This window comes from Myxine glutinosa, chromosome 13, assembly GCF_964187855.1.
Source record: "Myxine glutinosa chromosome 13, kmMyxGlut1.1, whole genome shotgun sequence".
Lineage (NCBI taxonomy): Eukaryota > Metazoa > Chordata > Myxini > Myxiniformes > Myxinidae > Myxine > Myxine glutinosa.
In genome coordinates, this window is record NC_136273.1 from 39341966 (window position 1) to 39356990 (window position 15025).

Here is a 15025-nt window from a genome sequence, read left to right on the forward strand (position 1 = left end):
GTCCTCACCATGGTGGACCGCACCACCCGGTGGCCGGAGGCCGTGCCCTTGGCGTCGACAACGGCGGCCAATGTCGCGCAGGCTTTCATCGCCACCTGGGTCGCCCGGTTCGGTGCCCCCTCAGACATCTCGTCCGACCGCGGCCCCCAGTTCACCTCGGAGCTCTGGGGGGCGGTCGCGCAGGGGCTCGGGGTCCGGCTGCACCGAACCACGGCCTACCACCCCCAGGCTAACGGCCTGTGTGAGCGATTTCACCGCTCATTGAAGGCCGCGCTCCGGGCCACCCTCCGCGACGGTGGCTGGGTCGACAGGCTCCCCTGGGTCCTGCTGGGCCTCCGGACGGCACCCAAGGAGGACCTGCGCGCATCCGCGGCGGAGTTGGTCTTCGGGCAACCGCTGCGGGTGCCGGGCGAGTTCCTCCCCGACTCCACGGCACCATGGTCCGCGGCACAGCAGCGCTCCGCTCTGCAAGAGACCGCCCAGAGGTTCGCCCCGGTGCCAACGGCATGCCACGGGCACCCACCGACGCACGTCGCCCCGGAGCTTCGCACGGCGGAGTACGTCTTCGTCCGCCACGATGCCCACCGGACACCACTGCGGCCCCCGTACGACGGGCCTTTCCGCGTGCTGGAGACCGGGTCGAAGCACTTCACCCTGGACATCGGCGGTACTCCCGACTGCGTTTCGGTAGACCACCTCAAGCCGGCCCACCTCGACGTGGACCATCCACCGCCAGTGGCCCGACCCCCACGTCAGGGCCGCCCCCCTGCGGGCGGACCCCCGGCACCGCCCAGCCCCGCCGCCACGCCGCCCCCCGGTCCTGCACCCATCCCAGGGGCAGCCAGGGGCATCCCACCCGACATCCTTGCACCCCGGACGCCGCCGATCGCCAGGGGGCGCTTCGGCCGGGTCATTTGTCTGCCCCGCAAACTGGCCCTCCAGGTGCGCGGGAATTCTGGGGGGGCGCGTGTGGCGGACACAAAAGCCCACTGGCGTGGTGACATCATTCCGCGCACCAAGTGGGCGAGGGCCACGCCCGAGGGGTAGGCGTGGCCTGAGGATATACACGGGGCGCGCAGCCCAGAGCGGGCTAGTGTTACAGTGAGCTCCTGAAATAAAGACGCTTATAAGTTTCCGCTTGTCCGCTTCCTCCTTGCTCGCAAGCAGCGCGCGTAACGCCGCGCTTTAGCACCAATGAAATCTCAGAAGGCCAAGGTGAAGGGGTCAGGCAAGGGCCAGCGTGGAAGGAAGGGCCAGGCACCCCCCCCCCCCCCCAAAGAGGAGTCAGAGCACTCCGACACACAGGAGACCCCTGCGACCCAGCCAGAGGGGACTGACACCCCAGCCCAGGATGCCCCAGCCCAGGAGGCCCAAGCAGAGGAGGCCGAAGCAGAGGAGCCAAAGGGAGGCAAGAGGTCAAAGAAGGCTGCCCTGGTACTGAGAGAGGAGCAGGAAGAAGACCTGATCGATTGGGTCAAGGCCCACCCACTCATGTACAACAAGGGTTTGTCAGACTACAAACTAAAGGTCAAGAAAGCTGCTCTGTGGAAGGAGAAGGCAGCTGAACTTGACACTGAAGGTGAGTGCATATTTTTTTTTCTTGTTCTTCCTCTTTCCTTTCCAACCACCAACAGTAGCAGAAGCAGCAGCAGCAGCAGCAGCAGTGAATCATCATTTCATTATATTTATACAATTACTTTCAGGGACAGTACAGTATAGTACTGAAACATGTGTGTAATCTTTCACTTTCTTCTGTAATGTTTTTTTTGCATATTTTTTGAATAAAATGTTAATATTTTCAATTGTTCTTTTTTCAGTTGGCCTGCTCATGACATGGTATTCATCCATCCCGGACGCTTAAGGATCCATACGAATGCCCCCAGGAAGCGTTGATGATGTCCCAGGTGCCACAAGGAATGCTCCCGGTTGTGCACGATTTTTTCGCCGCAAAGCCGCCGTAAACGTCGTAACGACCCCGTAAGGCCGGTGTGAGGGGGGTTTAAATCCTCTCCCGGGTGTTCAGGATTTTGCTCAAAAAATCGCAACGCTGCCGTAGAAAGAACATCCGTGGACGTCCGTAAAAACCATTTTTTGGTGTGAGGTACCCTTTACTCCGCCTGTTTTCACGGTTCTGTTGTGCGATGGAAAAACGACACAGGGATTACCGTACAGTGCAATGGAAAAGCGCCATTAGTATTTATTATTGATTCAGAAAACGGGGCCATGTCTTCACAAACAAAATCAGTGCTATATAGGAGTTCCATTTATGATGCTTGTTTGTGGTGATGGTGGAAATTTGTGAAGGAGGATGTGAGTGGCTTGTGTGTGGTGGTGGTGTTGGAAATTTGTGGAGTAGGATGTGAGTGGCTTGTGTGTGGTGGTGACTGGTGGAAATTTGTGGAGGAGGTGTTTGTGGTGGTGATGGTGGAAATTTGTGGAGGAAGATGTGAGTGGATTGTGTGTGGTGGTGGTGTTGGAAATTTGTGGAGTAGGATGTGAGTGGCTTGTGTGTGGTGGTGACTGGTGATGGTGGAAATGTGTGGGGGAGGGTGTGAGTGGCTTGTATGTGGTGGTGATGGTGGAAATTTGTGGAGGAGGTGTTTGTGGTGGTGATGGTGGAAATTTGTGGAGGAGGATGTGAGTGGATTGTGTGTGGTGGTGGTGTTGGAAATTTGTGGAGGAGGATGTGATAGGAGATATCCTGCTCGCAGACAAACAGGGATGAAAACAACATCCATCCACCTTTGGTGGTGGATGTAATAATAATTCATTACTTACTCATTCAAAAAATACCTCACAAAAAGGAAATAAATATCAGGATATAATAAAACCAATATGATGTAAATTCATCTTTAAAATGATGATTGGGATTCTCACAAACGTGAACCCTGAAGTCTGAACCCAAATCCTGATGCCTGTTCGTTGACGGTCAGTCCACGTTCGCTCTAGCCACGCCCATCGTGATGACGCGTGGCGAGGCATCCTCCTCCAGACGATCCAGGCACGCACTGGCCACGCCCATCGCGGGAACGTGAGGCTCCGGCAGACATTCCACGTGCCCCGCCACGCCCATCGTGATGACGCATGTCCCATTGGTCATCAATTCTCTCAGCGTTCGCCACTCCCAGCGAGAAAACGCGGTATTCGCGAGGGTCGCGCCGAGATTCGCGTTGTCTCGTCTGCCCCGCCATGTGTTCCTCAGCACGCGGGGACTCGGAGACCGACGAACTCGCACGGGCCGGTCACGATGGAGACGAGAGGGCGGCGATGCGGTGCTGTTCGTCGCGCTTCGTGTTGTGCTCCGTGCTGTGCGCCATGCTCGCTATCACTGCGTCTGTGGTCCACCGCTCATGGCTGGCTTCCCGGCAGGTGAGTCCCGTCCCCCTACGTTACCTTCTTTTTGTTCCTATTGAGTTTGGAACATGCTCTTTGATTCCGATCCGGCATTTTTCGTGAGCCGTTATTTTAACCACAAACTACCCTCCTGTCGGGACATGCTGATCTACAGATTGGGGAGGAATGGTGAGGTATTAGACAAAGTAGGCCATTGTGTGCTGGTAGGGTACACTAAACAAATTCCCTACCTGGGGTTATTCACCTGAGTCCTGAGCACCATCTGTATGAAGGTGGAGTTTGCTAGGGTAGGGATATGGAACAGGCATGATGGGTCAGATGGCCATCATCTGTATCTTCAAAGCCTTGTGACCTGACCATATTAAATCCAGAATACCATGAGGGGAGGGCGAGGATGAGAAGGTTGGAATAGGGGCCCGTCTACATATTACATACAAGGCTGTTGCTAATTTGTTTTGATTTAATTATTTATTGCCATTCTGTATCATACTCGAAACCATTTTTCAAACCGTCCAATTATTTGTTTCTCATGTGGTAAAAAATTTTTTTAAATGATTTGCATTGTGCTCGGACATTGTCCACAGTATGTGTTTAACCCATTTAGACTTTTCTGTATGCAGGAAGCAGCCCTGTACGCCTTGGGAAATGACGGCCTATACCTCTTCATGTCGCTGGACAAGAACAACGACATGGTCTTGAGTCCCGAAGAGTTCCTACCAGTCGTCGATAGGGTTATTGGTAAGGTAATCCTGCCGATCTTGTATATATCCTATCATACAACACATCCCACCAATGAATGGTTTGGGAATCGCATGTAGGGTAAACGACTGACTCATACCCAGACGAGGTGGTGGAACGGTTACATTGTCAGCTCTGAGTCTGGGAGGTCGATGATTCAAACACTGTCCGAGTCATAGCAAACACTTTAAAAATGGTACGTGCTGCTTCTTTGCTAGACGCTCAGCAGTTAACAATGTAGAGCATGGACAAACAACCATAGGTTGGCAATCACAGCACAGGCTTTCTCCTAATGGGCTCCTGCATTGAAGTTCCTTATAAGGGAACTGCTGACACTGCACGTGAAAAGGCTGAATGCCTCAACTATGTGTTTGCCTCTAAATCTTGTATCCCAAACCCATCCCTCTCTGTACCCAACGTACCCAGTCGAACCCAGCTGCTCCTGGACTCTGTGTCCTTCTCTCCTGACAAGGTGGAGAAGTTTCTGTCAAACCTCGACTCTGATTCTGCAACTGGACCAGACAGCATCAGCCCACGAGTCCTAAAATCCTGCTCTACCGCTCTATCTCACCCTCTCTCTGTTCTCTTCACCCTCTCTTTTGTTCAAGGTCATCTGCCATCAGCCTGGAAATCAGCCAACATTACCGGTTTGCAAAAAAAAGGTGCAAAAACAGATCCTTGCAACTACAGACCAATCAGCCTCCTCCCAATAATCAGCAAGGTCATGGAATCCATCATCGCTTCTGATATTATGCCTAAGTCACACATAGGCGGATATTTTGGCGACTGCCGGCGATCAAGATTTTTCGGCGACTACTGGCGATTTCGGGCGGTCAAATATGGTCAGGCGGCAGTATGGCGACTGCAGGCGGCCACATTGAGACTGCATTGCGACGACGCCCCGAGTGGGATGGCGACTGTTGAAGATCGACGACGACTGCATTGCGGATGCACGGCGGCAGCGTGGCGACAGTCTGGCGGCTAGATTATGACCGATGGCGGATCGCGGCGACTGCATTGGGGCCGGGTGGCGGTTTACTCCGACGTCCGCAAGACTGCAATAAGACCGCCGGCGATTGGAGACGATTCACACAACTTTTTTTATCTTTATTTCTCTATTTTACATTTCACTTTATTCATTTCAATGATGTATGACATGAAGCATAAAGATGTTTGATGTACAATAAGAAAGTTAATAAAGATGTATCATTGTAATGTAATCATCAAACTTTTCTGCAGGGAGAGAGAATGGAAATAAAGTCCAACAAATTATTTCCACTGGTCCCAAGTCCCATAAATAAAGTTTCCAAAGGACCAAAGTCCCAAAAATAAAGTTCCCAAAAGTCCCAAGTCCAAACAATAAAGCCATATCCTTGTCGGCACCACAGGACCTCACTCCACGGAGACCCTCACACCATCCTGTCTTGCCATGGAATCGTGGTATGTCGTAATGCAGTCGCCAGGCAGTCGTATCTCTGTCGCCAGTGGCCGTAACTCGGCCGCCACTAGTCCTACTGCTGTCGTCGTCAGTCTCCCATAGCCGCAGGGGAGACGTGGCAGTTCTTCTGTAGTCGATATGCAGCCGCAACAGTGTCGGCCCGTAGTCGGGAAGATGCCGCAGGAAGGCCGTATGGCATTCGCATCTCTGCCGTGCTAGCTGGTGGGGCGATTGCGGAAGACTATGAGCGACTGGGTTGCGGCCGCTTTACGCTCTTATTACGGGTACCGACGACAGCATGGCGGTTCCATCACGACAGCATGGCGGATTTTTTTCGAGTGCGACTGAGCGCGCCGTTTTTAAACATTTAAAAAAATATTTGGCCCCTTTGCGGCTCTTGCCGACTGCAGCCGACCTGGGGAGGATAACCACGACTACAGGCGACCGTCCATTACGGTTTCATTACGATTGTCGGCGGGTGGTGGCGATTTTTCCAGTCGCCAGTAGTCGCCGACAAATCCACCTATGTGTGACTTAGGCATTAAATTCTTACTCTTCTCCAATGGCTTGATCTCTGATCATCAATTTGGATTCAGACCAGGTCACTCTACTCTGGACATGCTGCATCTACTGTCTCAACAATGGATGGAGGTCCTCAATGCCAAACAGGAAATCAGCCATCGCCCTTGACATAATTATCTCATGTCTTCGATATGGTCTGGCACCCCGCCCTGCTCACGAAACTCTCCTCTTACTCTGGGAAATCCTCTCTATCTCTTTGCTGATGACTCCACTCTCTACAACAAACAACAACAGGCTATTTTAAGGCTATTTTCCCTGCTAGATTGGGGGTTAGCCTTGCGGACCCCATGACAATCTTCTCCATTTTTCCCTATATTCTGCATCTCCCCTTGTTAACCCCTTTGCCCTTTGCCCGCATCTTTAGCCAACTCTTCCTCGGTCTTCCCCGTCCTCTACTTCCTTCTACATTCATTTCCATCACTCTTCTCAACCAGTCACTTTCATCCTTCCTCAACACATGACCAAACCATCTCAAACTGTTTCTCTTCACAGCATCCATCACAGACTCCACGCTCTGCCGCTCCATAATCTCATCCCTCAGATCGACAGTCTGCAGACCTGGATAAAATTACAAACTGGTCAAACAAGTGGAACATGTCTTTCAATCCTGACAAATCTCACACTCTCACTTTGTCTCTCCGAAAAGACCGTCTGGACAACCCTCCCATCTACTTTCTCAACAATCCTCTTGAAGACGTTCTGTCACTCAAACTTTTGGGTCCCTAACCCAAAATAACAACCCTAATTCCCACTCCCAATTTTTTTTTTTTATATATATGTAGTATACCAAAAAACTCTTCCCTTTTATAATTGTTATTATTATTATTATAAATCTTTTTTTTTTTTTTTAACTGATACAAATTGTGTTTTTCATGGAATGGATTACGTGAAACAAATGTTCTTTTTGCACACTTGGCTACATACGTTTTGCACAAGCCAATCACATACAAACACCAACTCATCCCTTGTCTCCCTGTCCTTGCAGGCTCCCCTCCATCGGGATACGAAGAGATCAATGAAGGCGGTCTGTCTGGTGAAAACGTCACGCTGCTCGCCAGGTTTCAGCCCTTACGACTCGATAGCATGAGCAAGAGTAAAGATGGATTCCTTGGAGTGAGTTGTTTGTTATTGTCCCCCATCGCACCGCGGAGGGAAGGGGGGACTATGGGTTTCCCCTCCGTGCGTGCGTGCGTGCGAACGTGCGTGCGTAAGCGAAGGACCGAATTCTAATTTGGTGTGTGGGTGCAACTACGCATAAGGAAGAACGCTATTGAAAATTAGGTCGCCACGTCAAAATCCAAGATGGCCGCCGCCATGTATGTCTGAACCTTGTGAGCGGAATATCTTGAAAAATAGATGAACTACTAACTTCTAATCTGATGTGTGGGTGTATCTAGGCATAAGGAAGAACGCTATTGAAAATTGGGTCGCCACGTCAAAATCCAAGATGGCCGCCACCATATATATGTCTGAACCTTGTGAGCGAAATGTCCATCTGTGTGTGCGTGCGGACGTGCGTCCGTGCGTAAGCGAAGGACCGAATTCTAATTTGGTGTGTGGGTGCAACTAGGCATATGGAAGAACGCTATTGAAAATTAGGTCGCCACGTCAAAATCCAAGATGGCCGCCGCCATGTATGTCTGAACCTTGTGAGCGGAATATCTTGAAAAATAGATGAACTATTAACTTCTAATCTGGTGTGTGGGTGTATCTAGGCACAAGGAAGAACGCTATTGAAAATTGGGTCGCCACGTCAAAATCCAAGATGGCCGCCGCCATGTATGTCTGAACCTTGTGAGCGGAATATCTTGAAAAATAAGCGAAGTACCAACTTCTAATCTGGTGTGTGGGTGTATCTAGGCATAAGGAAGAACGCTATTGAAAATTGGGTCGCCACGTCAAAATCCAAGATGGCCGCCACCATATATATGTCTGAACCTTGTGAGCACAATACCTTGAAAAATAAACGAACTACTAACTTCTAATCTGGTGTGTGGGTGTGTCTACACATAAGGAAGAACGCTATTGAAAATTGTGTCGACACGTCAAAATCCAAGATGGCCGCCTTGCGTCTTCCACTTTGTCAACTCACTTCACCGACAGGGGACCTAGGCGTAACGCTTGTTGAGTTTAAAATAACTTATTCTGTGTTTGAATATCTGTTTTTGTTAACCTGGTGATGCTCGATTAGAAGCATTGATGAAGTGATAGTGATAGTTGAAATGTGATTGTCAGTGAGTCATACACAAAAGACCATGACTCTGAACCCTGCCATGTAATATACAGTTGTGGCCAAAAATATTGGCACCCTTGCACTTTTTTCAAATAATGTACCGTTTCTTCCAGAAAATTGTTGAAATAAAAATATATTTTGGCATCCACATATGTATTTCTTTGGTTTTCAGTGGAACAAAACAAAAAAGCTGAAAAAATTACGAAATTTTATCTTATTCCACACAGAAATCCTAAAATGGCCCGGACAATATTATTGGCACCTTTAAAAGTTGTTGGAAATAATTAGATTTCAAGCAGGTGATTCTCCATTACTTTGGAATTAAACTCACTTGTGATGAGTTGCAGGTGCCTGCAATATAAAAATCACTCATTCAACCAGTTTGAATAGAGAAAAGGAGTCATTCTGCTGTTTTGTGTCACTGTGTGTTCCACAATGGGCATGGAGAAACGGAAGCAAACCAGAGAATTGTCTGAGGAGGTCAGACACAAGATTGTAGCCAAGCATGGACAATCTAAAGTCTACAAGTCCATCTGCAGAGACCTTGATGTTCCTGTGTCCATCGTATGCAATTTTATCAGGAAGTTTAAGGCCCATGGCACTGTAGCCAACCTCTCTGGACGTGGCCACAAGAGAAAACTTAATTGAAGATTGCAGCGAAGGATTGTTCGAATGGTGGAGAAAGCACCTCGATCAACTGCCGAACAGATTCAAGCTGACCTTCAGACACAAGGTACGACAGTTTCAACTCGCACCGTCCGTCACCAGCTCAATTCAAGGGGGTTCTATTTTTTATTTTTTATTTTTTTTTGTATACTGAATCGAGGCTCGTGAAAGAGCTAACATTTATTTCACAAACAAATCAACCAGTCAAACAAAATATATAAAAAGAGGGAGCGGAAGACAAGATGGGGAGAGAAGGGGAAGCACACAAACATAACATTTGAGAGCAGGGAGATGTGTGGGAGGGAGAGGGCTTGGGGGGAGGAGGCGTGGGAAGGGGGGGGGGGTGGGAGAAGTATAAAACACAAGGACACCAAGGACTTCCAGGACAGAAGTTGGTATTTCAAAAAAGTGGATTTGGGGTGAAATTAGCGGGGGTAGAAAAGATCAAGGTTTTGGATGGGGGAAGATAAGAGATGGTGGTGAACAGCTGTTTTAAAGACCTGGAGGGTGGAGTGGGATTGAAGACAGTGAGGGAGTTTGTTCCAGAGGCGGGAGAAAAGAGGAATGAAGGAGTGAAGGTGAGCAGAGAGTCGTGATTTTGGCAGTTTAACCATAAAAGGGTTGCAGGCAGATCTCGTGCGACCTGTAGGAATATTCTATGGTAGGAGACCTATGAGGACCCCACTGCTGAGAGAGAGAGAGAGAGAGAGAGAGAGAGAGAGAGACGTAAGAGAGAGAGAGAGAGAGACGTAAGAGAGAGAGAGAGAGACGTAAGAGAGAGAGAGAGAGAGACGTAAGAGAGAGAGAGAGACGTAAGAGAGAGAGAGAGAGACGTAAGAGAGAGAGAGACGTAAGAGAGAGAGAGACGTAAGAGAGAGAGAGACGTAAGAGAGAGAGAGACGTAAGAGAGAGAGAGAGACGTAAGAGAGAGAGACGTAAGAGAGAGAGACGTAAGAGAGAGAGACATAAGAGAGAGAGACGTAAGAGAGAGAGACGTAAGAGAGAGAGAGAGAGAGAGAGACAGACAGACATAAGAGAGAGAGACGTAAGAGAGAGAGAGAGACGTAAGAGAGAGAGACGGAGAGAGAGAGAGAGAGAGAGAGAGAGAGAGAGAGAGAGAGAGAGAGAGAGACGTAAGAGAGACGTAAGAGAGACGTAAGAGAGAGAGAGACGTAAGAGAGACGTAAGAAAGCCCGACTAAGTTTGCGGGCACCTGCAAACTGCACCTGAATGAGCCAAAATCCTTCTGGGAGAATGTCCTGTGGACAGATGAGACCAAATTAGAGCTTTTTGGTAAAGCACATCATCTCTATGTTTACATAAAACAAAATGAAACCTTCAAAGAAAAGAACACCTTCACTACAGTCAAATATGAAGGAGGTTCAGTGATGTTTTGGGGTTGCTGTGCTGCCTCTGTTACTTGGGTGCCTTGAATGTGTGCATGGCATCATTAAATGAGGAGATTATCAAGGCATTTTGGAGCGCAATGTTCAACCTAGTGTCAGAAAGCTGGGTCTCCGTCAAAGGTCATGGGTCTACAGCAGGACAATGACCCCAAGCACACTTCAAAAAGCACCGAGGAATGGTTCACGACAAAATGCTGGACTGTTCTGAAGTGGCCAGAAATGAGTCCAGATCTAAATCCCATTGAACACCTGTGGGGAGATCTGAAAACAGCAGTTGGGAGAAGGCACCCTTCAAATATGGGAGAACTGGAGCAGTTTGCACTTGTAAGAAGAGTGGGCCAAACTGCCAGTAGAGAGGTGTAGGAAGCTCATTAATGGCTATAGGAAGCACTTGACTGCAGTTATTTTGTCTAAAGGCTGTGCTACCAAATATTAAGTCTCGGGTGTCAATAATTTTATCAATGCCATTTCTTTTTCTTTTTTGATTTAATAGGATATATTCAGTTCTGAATGAAAAACAAATGTTCTGTAATATTTAAAGTAAAATATAGAATTGTGAAGACCAAATACTTTTGTCAATTTCAACTTCTTTTTCGAGAAAATTGTGAGTTATTTGAAAAAAGTGCAAGGGTGCCAATATTTAGGGCTACGACTGTTGGGTATTCTGACTATTTTCTGTCATCTCCTGCGCAGAAGACTGGTCATCCTGATGGATCCTTCATGCGGGCAGCTTTCTTTGTTGAAGGCACCGATGTATCTTTGATTTGGACAGTGTCATGTGAGATGTCAGTGAAGGTTTTTTTCAATTTTTTCAAAACGAAAAACATGGCGGGTACATTAAGAGCATCTGATGCAGCAATTTCAGGAGTAAAGACATGTCCACCATTTTGTCCATCTTCCCAGATGTTTTAAATGCATCCCTGGTGTTGGGCTAGCGGCTAGGGTGCCGGTTTAGGATCCAAGGATCCTGGGTTCGAATCCCGGTCGATCGCTGAATTAACGCCAGGGGGGTTGACTCAGCCTGTCATACCTTCCGAGGTCGGCTAATTGAGTACCAGTTCACTGGTAATTCCCTGTTTGTCGTCAAAGGCGGCAAAAAGGGTTGGCGTCAGGAAGGGCATCTGGCCGTAAAACATTGCTTCAAATAGGGGACCGAAAAACAACAACAACCACGGTTCCCGAAAAAGGCCAACCCCCGCTTTGCGGGGAAAAATGGCCTCTAAAGGTGGTTATTATTATTTTTTTATGTAAGCTAGATCGGAACTCGGTAGATCCCTCTGATAGGCCGGATCTGGATCGCTTGTTCTTGTCATTCAGATCTGGATCTGAACCAAAATGTTATCGCTTGTTCTTGTCGCCAAACCAAATCATCCATATCGTTTTGTCATAATACATCCACAATGTTTTTTTTTGGGGGGGGAGATATCGTTTTTGGCCCGATCTCTCAATGGTGAAGAAAACTGTAAAATTCTCTTATCTGGATCTGGATTTGTATTTTCACCAAAATCAAATCAATTTATCCTCGTCACACACCCAACCTGTCCACCAAGTTTTGTCCGACTCCGTCGATAACCTTTTGAGAAATCCTGCTCACAGACAAACAGGGGAGAAAACATAACCTCCGTCCACCTTCAGTGGCGGAGGTAATTATAACTTTAACTAGAACTGCTTTATAGCTTTTGGCAGTGATGACCGGTTTCTTCCGCCTTCCCGCTTTGATGCAACCCCACTTTGATGCAACCCCGCTTTGATGCAACCCCGCTTTGATGCAACCCCGCTTTGATGCAACCCTGCTTCCTGGTTTCCCTCTCGGATCGCAGTCCCTGGTTTCCCTCTCGGATCGCAGTCCCTGGTTTCCCTCTCGGATCGCAGTCCCTGGTTTCCCTCTCGGATCGCAGTGCCTGGTTTCCCTCTCGGATCGCAGTCCCTGGTTTCCCTCTCGGATCGCAGTCCCTGGTTTCCCTCTCGGATCGCAGTGCCTGGTTTCCCTCTCGGATCGCAGTGCCTGGTTTCCCTCTCGGATCGCAGTGCCTGGTTTCCCTCTCGGATCGCAGTGCCTGGTTTCCCTCTCGGATCGCAGTGCCTGGTTTCCCTCTCGGATCGCAGTGCCTGGTTTCCCTCTCGGATCGCAGTGCCTGGTTTCCCTCTCGGATCGCAGTCCCTGGTTTCCCTCTCGGATCGCAGTCCCTGGTTTCCCTCTCGGATCGCAGTCCCTGGTTTCCCTCTCGGATCGCAGTCCCTGGTTTCCCTCTCGGATCGCAGTCCCTGGTTTCCCTCTCGGATCGCAGTCCCTGGTTTCCCTCTCGGATCGCAGTCCCTGGTTTCCCTCTCGGATCGCAGTCCCTGGTTTCCCTCTCGGATCGCAGTCCCTGGTTTCCCTCTCGGATCGCAGTCCCTGGTTTCCCTCTCGGATCGCAGTCCCTGGTTTCCCTCTCGGATCGCAGTCCCTGGTTTCCCTCTCGGATCGCAGTCCCTGGTTTCCCTCTCGGATCGCAGTCCCTGGTTTCCCTCTCGGATCGCAGTCCCTGGTTTCCCTCTCGGATCGCAGTCCCTGGTTTCCCTCTCGGATCGCAGTCCCTGGTTTCCCTCTCGGATCGCAGTCCCTGGTTTCCCTCTCGGATCGCAGTCCCTGGTTTCCCTCTCGGATCGCAGTCCCTGGTTTCCCTCTCGGATCGCAGTCCCTGGTTTCCCTCTCGGATCGCAGTCCCTGGTTTCCCTCTCGGATCGCAGTCCCTGGTTTCCCTCTCGGATCGCAGTCCCTGGTTTCCCTCTCGGATCGCAGTCCCTGGTTTCCCTCTCGGATCGCAGTCCCTGGTTTCCCTCTCGGATCGCAGTCCCTGGTTTCCCTCTCGGATCGCAGTGCCTGGTTTCCCTCTCGGATCGCAGTGCCTGGTTTCCCTCTCGGATCGCAGTGCCTGGTTTCCCTCTCGGATCGCAGTGCCTGGTTTCCCTCTCGGATCGCAGTGCCTGGTTTCCCTCTCGGATCGCAGTCCCTGGTTTCCCTCTAGGATCGCAGTCCCTGGTTTCCCCCTCGGATCGCAGTCCCTCGTTTCCCCCTCGGATCGCAGTCCCTGGTTTCCCCCTCGGATCGCAGTCCCTGGTTTCCCCCTCGGATCGCAGTCCCTGGTTTCCCCCTCGGATCGCAGTCCCTGGTTTCCCCCTCGGATCGCAGTCCCTGGTTTCCCTCTCGGATCGCAGTCCCTGGTTTCCCTCTCGGATCGCAGTCCCTGGTTTCCCTCTCGGATCGCAGTGCCTGGTTTCCCTCTCGGATCGCAGTGCCTGGTTTCCCTCTCGGATCGCAGTGCCTGGTTTCCCTCTCGGATCGCAGTGCCTGGTTTCCCTCTCGGATCGCAGTGCCTGGTTTACCTCTCGGATCGCAGTGCCTGGTTTACCTCTCGGATCGCAGTCCCTGGTTTCCCTCTCGGATCGCAGTCCCTGGTTTCCCTCTCGGATCGCAGTCCCTGGTTTCCCTCTCGGATCGCAGTCCCTGGTTTCCCTCTCGGATCGCAGTCCCTGGTTTCCCTCTCGGATCGCAGTCCCTGGTTTCCCTCTCGGATCGCAGTCCCTGGTTTCCCTCTCGGATCGCAGTCCCTGGTTTCCCTCTCGGATCGCAGTCCCTGGTTTCCCTCTCGGATCGCAGTCCCTGGTTTCCCTCTCGGATCGCAGTCCCTGGTTTCCCTCTCGGATCGCAGTCCCTGGTTTCCCTCTCGGATCGCAGTCCCTGGTTTCCCTCTCGGATCGCAGTCCCTGGTTTCCCTCTCGGATCGCAGTCCCTGGTTTCCCTCTCGGATCGCAGTCCCTGGTTTCCCTCTCGGATCGCAGTCCCTGGTTTCCCTCTCGGATCGCAGTCCCTGGTTTCCCTCTCGGATCGCAGTCCCTGGTTTCCCTCTCGGATCGCAGTCCCTGGTTTCCCTCTCGGATCGCAGTCCCTGGTTTCCCTCTCGGATCGCAGTCCCTGGTTTCCCTCTCGGATCGCAGTCCCTGGTTTCCCTCTCGGATCGCAGTCCCTGGTTTCCCTCTCGGATCGCAGTCCCTGGTTTCCCTCTCGGATCGCAGTCCCTGGTTTCCCACTCGGATCGCAGTCCCTGGTTTCCCTCTCGGATCGCAGTCCCTGGTTTCCCTCTCGGATCGCAGTCCCTGGTTTCCCTCTCGGATCGCAGTCCCTGGTTTCCCGCTCGGATCGCAGTCCCTGGTTTCCCTCTCGGATCGCAGTCCCTGGTTTCCCTCTCGGATCGCAGTCCCTGGTTTCCCTCTCGGATCGCAGTCCCTGGTTTCCCTCTCGGATCGCAGTCCCTGGTTTCCCTCTCGGATCGCAGTCCCTGGTTTCCCTCTCGGATCGCAGTCCCTGGTTTCCCTCTCGGATCGCAGTCCCTGGTTTCCCTCTCGGATCGCAGTCCCTGGTTTCCCTCTCGGATCGCAGTCCCTGGTTTCCCTCTCGGATCGCAGTCCCTGGTTTCCCTCTCGGATCGCAGTCCCTGGTTTCCCTCTCGGATCGCAGTCCCTGGTTTCCCTCTCGGATCGCAGTCCCTGGTTTCCCTCTCGGATCGCAGTCCCTGGTTTCCCTCTCGGATCGCAGTCCCTGGTTTCCATCTCGGATCGCAGTCCCTG

The 15025-nt window shown here is 51.0% G+C and overlaps 1 protein-coding gene across 3 annotated transcripts in view; it reads left to right on the forward strand.

The window, feature by feature from the left end:
• Positions 1-3123: 3123 nt before the first annotated feature.
• SELENON (selenoprotein N) overlaps positions 3124-15025 on the forward strand; it is a 46652-nt gene continuing 34750 nt past the window's right edge. For all 3 annotated transcript variants that reach the window (XM_068134284.2, XM_068134285.2, XM_068134286.2), the window contains exons 1-3: positions 3124-3369; positions 3975-4092; positions 7098-7225. In XM_068134284.2, the coding sequence (XP_067990385.2) occupies positions 3190-3369; positions 3975-4092; positions 7098-7225 (426 nt within the window). In that variant the 5' untranslated portion in view covers positions 3124-3189. The remainder of the gene's footprint in view (positions 3370-3974; positions 4093-7097; positions 7226-15025) is intronic.